General features: G+C 30.7%; 1 protein-coding gene across 1 annotated transcript in view; it reads left to right on the top strand.

Annotated features, from left to right (window-relative positions):
• Nucleotides 1–7,134: 7,134 nt before the first annotated feature.
• LOC143244747 (organic cation transporter 1-like) overlaps nt 7,135–7,602 on the top strand; it is a 66,029-nt gene continuing 65,561 nt past the window's right edge. The window contains exon 1 of the mRNA XM_076489973.1: nt 7,135–7,418. Coding sequence (XP_076346088.1) covers nt 7,395–7,418 — 24 coding nt within the window. The 5' untranslated portion in view covers nt 7,135–7,394. The remainder of the gene's footprint in view (nt 7,419–7,602) is intronic.

Below are 7,602 nucleotides of genomic sequence, written 5' to 3'. Positions count from 1 at the left end.
AGGTTTTTATTATGCTCGGTAAATCTGGTTTCCAAAATTTTTCTGGTTTCTCCGATGTGGAATTTTGGACAGTTATTGTACGTTATTTTAAATATAACGTTCATATTGTATGAATCTATGTAATATCTGTGTAGTAGTGGCTTTAGTTTAAGGCTGAATTTTTGGATCAATTTGAAGTTGACAATCATTTTATGTTTAATGGCAAGTTTTCTCCAAGAGTGAATTATTTTGAACTTATTTCAGGGATGAGCAGTAAAATGCAGTGTAATGTTATGTTGTTGTTTGTGTCAATTTTGTTTTTGAGCTGTATTTTGACGTTTTTGTTCTCGTGGTTGTGTGAAAAATGTGCGATAATATTTAGTGGAAATATGTTGGTGTGAATAAAGAATTGCTTTTTAAAGTTGATTTCTTCATCTGCGTAGTCAGTTGAGCAGAGTTTTGAAACTGTTTTTATAAGTATTTTTTAGTATAATGATTTTTTATTGGGATTCATGGGCAGAATTATAGGAGATGAAGAGGCTTATGTGAGCGATTTTTCAGTGAGTTTTGGTTTTAAACTGTGTATCGGATCTAATAACGCCAAGATTAAGAAATTACTCATGTTCAATGATGAATTTAATGTTCGGTTGATTGGAGTGTATGTGTTCAAAGAAATTGTGTATGCGTTTAATGGAAGTGAAACCAGCAAATGTGTCATCGACATATCTGTACCAGTATAAACAAGGATAAAGTGCGGATTGTATAGTTTGTATTTCGATCTTGGTCATAAATATATTGGCGAGAACAGGTGAAACAGGTGTATATGCTTAAACCATATGGTTGAAGAAAGTTTTTGTTATAATGTATTTTAAAAGGGGAACAAAAAGTATATTGGTAAAATGAGTTAAATGATTGGAGTCATTACGATAGAGGTCAAATGTATTTATCTACAAGCTTCTTTGAGGGGACCTTTGGTGAAATTAAGGCCATAGGATTTTATTGATTTAATCTGTTTTTTTTTTTTTACGTTATAGACATATTTTAAAATAAATAACCTCATTAGTTACGTAAGGTGTGAGAGTCATAAGTAGATAGTACAGGTCGTATGGAGTAGTTCTGTTGGTGTGGTTTGGAAATGTTAAAGTTATGGTGTGCATGAGTCAGTTTTCCTTACATAAAATAAAGATCTCCAATGATCAAGTTGTTTTCTGCAATTGTGATAGGGTTTTGTTCAATTGTTTTTCATGTGCGTGTTGGATTGTTTGGTAATTTCGATATAATCAGTATTTTTGAGATTTAATTAAATAAAGAATATAAAATATAACCAATTCTGATAGGACCGTAAGAACAAAATTAAGAAAGCAAGTGCTATTCTTGTTTTGAATAACAAACAGAATGCTTTTGGAATTTATTCTAATAGAGATTCGTCTTCTATTGCACATGGAGTAAAGTTGATATACGTTGCACAAACTACAAGTAAGATTGTTGATTTATTATACGTAAAAGTAAACTTTAGTTAAATAGAAACAATTTCTAAAAATATATTTTTCTCAAGAGCAGCTTATTGTGTTTTTAGGGATTAAAGTGAATTATATTTGATTTCAAGATGTTAAATAAACCTAGTACTTATTATTAAATTTGTAAATAATAGTGTTTTATAGTCTTTAAATAACAACGTATAAAATTATCATCTGAAGAAAGACTATAGTCCAAGATACCGTAAATGTTTTTTTAGGTTCTATTAGTTCTATTATAAGATAGCCTCACGCAAGAACATGCAATTTGAAATAAACATTTTTTGTTTGCTATGAGTTGGTTTAGTCTCACAGAAATCTTTCCATTACATTTTTGAGAATTATTTTCTTCATATAGGAAGTTCTTCCATCTCTTCCTTCCAAATATGAATTGCAGCTCTTACGCTGACTTTTTCATTATGAATATCAGGAATTGATTAGAACGAAAGTAATAAAAAAAAAAGAAAATGCTTTCAAAAATATTCAAATTTATCTTTCAAATTTATTGTGCTAAGAAATTCATCTGTTCAGGGAATCGCTTGCACAATGCATCGTACCGATAATATATTATATAAATCAATGAGTAATCTGTAATATTTTATTGAACGGTGAATATATAAATACATCAAATTTATCTTTCAAATTTATTGTGCTAAGAAATTCATCTGTTCAGGGAATCGCTTGCACAATGCATCGTACCGATAATATATTATATAAATCAATGAGTAATCTGTAATATTTTATTGAACGGTGAATATATAAATACATCAAATTTATCATTTCATCATATTGAGATAAAGAGATAATTGTCTTCTTATGTCGTGACTTTTCTTCATTCAAGGAATCTCCTAAGTTTATATCTCCATATAGAGAAATATTCACAAAAGTTAAACTCTACTTCATCATAATCTTTCTTGAAGTTATATACATACATACATACTCGTATATATATATATATATAATTTTTTTTCTACAACCCAAACATTTTATATCACGTGGTTCATTAACATCTTCAGCTACCCTGGACAAAGTGTTATAAAAGAAGAGCAAAGATTCACATTTTCTTTTCAAATTGTCTTGTAGATTGTCAAAAAATATTTCAATATATTAAAATTTTCCGCTTCGGATGGCTGTAAGTAAAAACCAGGTTGGCTCCCAAAGGGTATAAGAAATGAAATTAAAGAAAGGAATCACATATTTAAGAAATTTAAATTGACTGGTATTATAGAAGATCAAACAAGGAAATTAGGTCATCCCAAATAATGCATGAAAAACACTTGGCTGAAACACAGAAATTAACAATATGACTGTTTTAAAAGTACATTATGGGTAAACAAAATGCTAGAATTGGGATAGAACCCTTGATTAATAGGATTACAGTGCACCACCGATAAAATATTCAGTTACAGACCAAATAGACGATTTAGTATTCTTTGTAAGTTTGTAACATTTTTGTATATAAAACATTAGTTGTAATAACTGTTGTTATAAATTGAATTATTGTTTGTATATTAAAATATATTTGTAAAGAAAGAAAATTGTGTGTATCAATCTTGTTGGCAATTATCATAAATCTAAATTATAACTTAACTTAGTTTTAAGCTTTTTGAAATCGTAACTCGTAAAATAATCAGAGAGTAGTTCCAGATAAATTACAATATGTAACAAAAGACAGACAACATATCTTTTGGAATTAGATCACTCAAATTTCGAGCTTTAAGATATTGAAGTGATCCAATAACATTACTTTTTTTAATGCGTCCACTTATAATGCAGAAAAATAATCCCACGCTAAAATATTAATACCATATGGTAATAGATATATTTTGTCATCATTCGAACGTAAAGCCTTCTTGTTAAGTTGAAAAAAATATATTTCCTACTTTTACTTTTTCTTAGATGCATTGTTTTCTATGTTTCTCTTTCGTTAAATAAATATTATTTATAATATTTGAATGTAAACTGTAACTGTATTTTAATAACAAAAGATTTAACATATTAAGACATGTTTCAAATTCTGTCGTCTTCTATTTTTAAGGCATGCATCTTAAACTAAATTTTGCAAATTCAGTCACTATTTTACCAATGTTTTTTTCCTTTATTTTACCCAAAACATTTTATTTTAGCAATGTAACACCATAAGAATTGTCTTTTGGATATAATGAAGTATGAAATAAAGGTCGTTTGTTTTTACCTCATAAGCGTAAGAATCAGTATCTTGGTATAATGATTTTGCCACCGTACTTTTGTTTTATAAACCTATAGTTGAAATCATACGTCAATGTTTTCTAAAGATGTAGAATGAGTATTTCAGCTTAAAGTAGTTTGTTGAATATTATTTTTGTTTCATTCACATGAATAGCGGATAACATTTCTTTAAATATTTCTCTTTCGTTTAAATTGGGTTTAGTCATTAATTTTTGAACTTTGTTCCCATTAAGACACAATTTTGTATAAACTAGTTTTCTAATATTTTCTATAGTCTTTCTAAGTAGAAAACTATTTAATAATCTGTAAAACTCTCTTTCAAAATTATTAGTTGGTGTGGTTCTTATTTGTAATGGCCAAGCGCGTAAGGCGTGCGACTCGTAATCCGAGGGTCGCGGGTTCGCGCCCGCGTCGCGCTAAACATGCTCGTCCTCCCAGCCGTGGGGGCGTATAATGTTACAGTCAATCCCACTATTCGTTGGTAAAAGAATAGCCCAAAAGTTGGCGGTGGGTGGTGATGACTAGCTGCCTTCCCTCTAGTCTTTCACTGCTAAATTAGGGACGGCTAGCACAGATAGCCCTCGAGTAGCTTTGTGCGAAATTCCAAAAAAAACAAAAAACAATCTTATTTGTATGTTTAGATCAGTATGTCTCTTAAGCCAATCGGATTATTTGAACTCTAATACTCCATGGGTTTTCTTCAGTTTCAGCTTTGATGATGCGTATTGTCTCAGATTTATATGGCGAAGCACGCAATTTTTTTAACATATAAAGTTATTAATTTTATTTCTTTGGTCATTATTCTGTACTTTGGTGCTAGAGGTATATCTTATTGATAGTCATGTTGTTGTTGTTTTTGGATAACCTATAACAGTATAACCTATTTTAGGATCATCAGAAATGAATATTTGTATCACTACATTTGAATCTTCCATACGGTAAACATTGATTCATTGCCCTTTCATATTGGCTCAATCCAACTATTCGTTGGTAAAAGAGTAGCCCGAGAGGTGGCGGTGGGTGGTAATGACTAGCTGCCTTCCCTCTCGTCTTACACTGCAAAACTAGGGACTAGCTTTGCGCGAAATTAAAAAAAAAAATCCATATCGGTTATTTGCATACAGATTAGATGAAGAAACAGATTTTTTTATTACGATCATAATATTTATTATTTTCTTCTGGCGTATAGCCCGTCAAAAATGACGAAGCAAGCACTACCTCTCTCACCTCATAGTATACACTAACTTTATATTTTATAGTTAACTGAAATAAATAAATTTTGCGAAATCAAGTTTGACCAACAAAGGAGTAGAAAAGTGTAGTCAAGGCAATCGGATGTCGAAAAATTCCTTTGTGAATCAATCAAAATAAGAATTATTCATGAAATAAATTCGTGGCATATTCATAGAATGATTATCAGTAAAAAAACCTGTTAGATTAGCAACTTCTAATATCAAGAAAATCCAGTGCGTTTTGGTAACACTCCGTTTTAACAATGGGCTTGTATGTCATGTTGCTCAACAGTTAAACTGTAATCTAGTATTGTTGTTAGCGTATGTATTCAAAGTATAGAATGAAACGTACAGACAACAAAACTGCAAAAATATTTGTAAATTTCTTAATTTAGAGTCTCCATTGATTAAAGAGGTTTATTTCACATTAAAAGCTTTGGTGATGTAAGAGGAAATAGTTTAATTTATAAACGATTGAAGTTTAAAATTGAATCACATTTTTATTTTTATAACAAATTTTTTGTACGTAGCTCTAGGATAGATGATCCTACACTAAGTCTTAACCTTAGACTTGCTAAACCAACACTCACTACAGTTATAAAAATCGTGTGTATTGATATACTTCTTAACATTAACTAATAAATAAGTTTCAAACGTCATTCATAGGCTGGTTCTAGCTCTTGAATATTTTCATTTTTATGCAATGCTCTCTTATGCTCTGTACATTCAACATTACTTTTCTGGTAAAATGGTTTGCAAAATTTTCTACATACATCATATTTAATTCGAGATTTCTTTCTAGATTTGTTTCTGTATAGTTTTTTTTCTTTTTTTACATGTGACCTTTATCGCAAGTCCCGCCTTTTATCGAAATCTGCAGAACATTCCTGCGTAAGCTATAATTTTAATTAATTCTTATTAATTATGAAACTACAGAATTTAACCAGGAATGTTATAGATTCAGAACATTACAAACCGTTCAACTTCAGTAAATTACTTCGAATGTTAGAATTTTTACAAGAACATTAAATATCTTCATTGAAAAGCAGTGTGAATCCAGTCAAGAAATAATAGCTAGCTCGCTTAAGCGTGGTGTGACAGTATTAACTCAGGATTAATTTGTTGTCGTGGACTTGGATCGTCGAAACAATATTCAGTTGCAGACCGGATATAAGAATCAGTATTGTCTGTTAGTTTGTAAAACTGATGTATGTAAACCAACATCTGAAATAATTATTAGTATGAATTGTACTTTTAATGCTTGTATATTAAAATATATTCTTGTTAAAGTCAGTCTTGTTGGTTCTTCTTTAGTCATTTTGCTGTTGTGATAACAGGTAGTTTTTAATTTTTTTTCTTCAGGTGTGATAATAATTCCGCATCTTTCTGTTTTTGTAGTTCACCTACTGTAATGATGAATAACGTTCAGCTGTTGGTTTAGTTTATTTGTTCTAATAAAAATCCATTTGGAGTAGTTTCTAGGCTGTTTAAGTTTTTAAAACAAGATATTAAATTTCTAACAAAGAGAAGGTTGAAATTAAATCATTTCGCAATAAATCTATCTACAAATGCTTCTCATTAATTACCATTAACCTTGTTTCAGATAAAAAGAAAATATTTTGTGCTAAGAACAAACTGTGTATTTTTCATGATATGTAACAACACTACCTTTAAAGCGGAGCTTTAACAACACGTAATCAATAAACAATATAGATTTTAGAAATATTTGATGTCTTTTTAGTGATCATGCCACTTTTCCTCGATAAGCATGACTTTACAAAATCGTTAAAAGTATCAAAGTCATCATGACATATACTTTGATTTAGGAAGCATACTGGTACATGTTATTAGAAAACCAAACCGCTACAAAACCGCTCTGTATTTTATGTTTGTTTTGTGAAGAACATGTACTATACTGTACTACTTATTACAAGAAATCAAATGTAGTGCTATCTAAAGTCCTCACCTTTTATTATTTTCTTATTATGTAGTAAACAACTATGAAATTAACGTTCTTTTCGTTGCTGCACGAATCCAGCTTAGTTTGTTTGTTTGGAAATTTCGCACAAAGCTACTCGAGGGCTATCTGTGCTAGCCGTCCCTAATTTAGCAGTGTAAGACTAGAGGGAAGGCAGCTAGTCATCACCACCCACCGCCAACTCTTGGGCTACTCTTTTACCAACGAATAGTGGGATTGACCGTAACATTATACACCCCCACGGCTGGGAGGGCGAGCATGTTTAGCGCGACACGGGCGCGAACCCGCGACCCTCGGATTACGAGTCGCACGCCTTACGCGCTAGGCCATGCCGGGCCAACCAGCTTAGTAAAGACAGAAAATAAATAGTGTGTGTGTGTGTGTGTGTGTGTATAACTGTATACAATTTAGATTGAAATATCGTCAAATATGTCATTATTAGAAGTATAGTTTCTGCCGATTTTCAAATCTTCCTGAATATGAATGTATATACGTAAAGGAATAGCGGTAAGTAAGTTATAAATTTACGGAAAGTTAATGTTTATATAACATTGTATGCTGATGACTAACGAACTTTCAGTACTTATGGACCTCACATATTTGATCAGTTCAAAATTAAAATTGAAAAAAAATATTTAGCTCTGTTGTTGTTTATCAAGACAAACATTATTTTGCATTTTATTTTCACAAG

The sequence above is a fragment of the Tachypleus tridentatus genome, chromosome 2 (genome assembly GCF_004210375.1).
Source record: "Tachypleus tridentatus isolate NWPU-2018 chromosome 2, ASM421037v1, whole genome shotgun sequence".
Classification (NCBI taxonomy): domain Eukaryota; kingdom Metazoa; phylum Arthropoda; class Merostomata; order Xiphosura; family Limulidae; genus Tachypleus; species Tachypleus tridentatus.
Note: the sequence above shows the minus strand (reverse complement) of the source record. Positions and strands in the feature narration are given on the sequence as shown.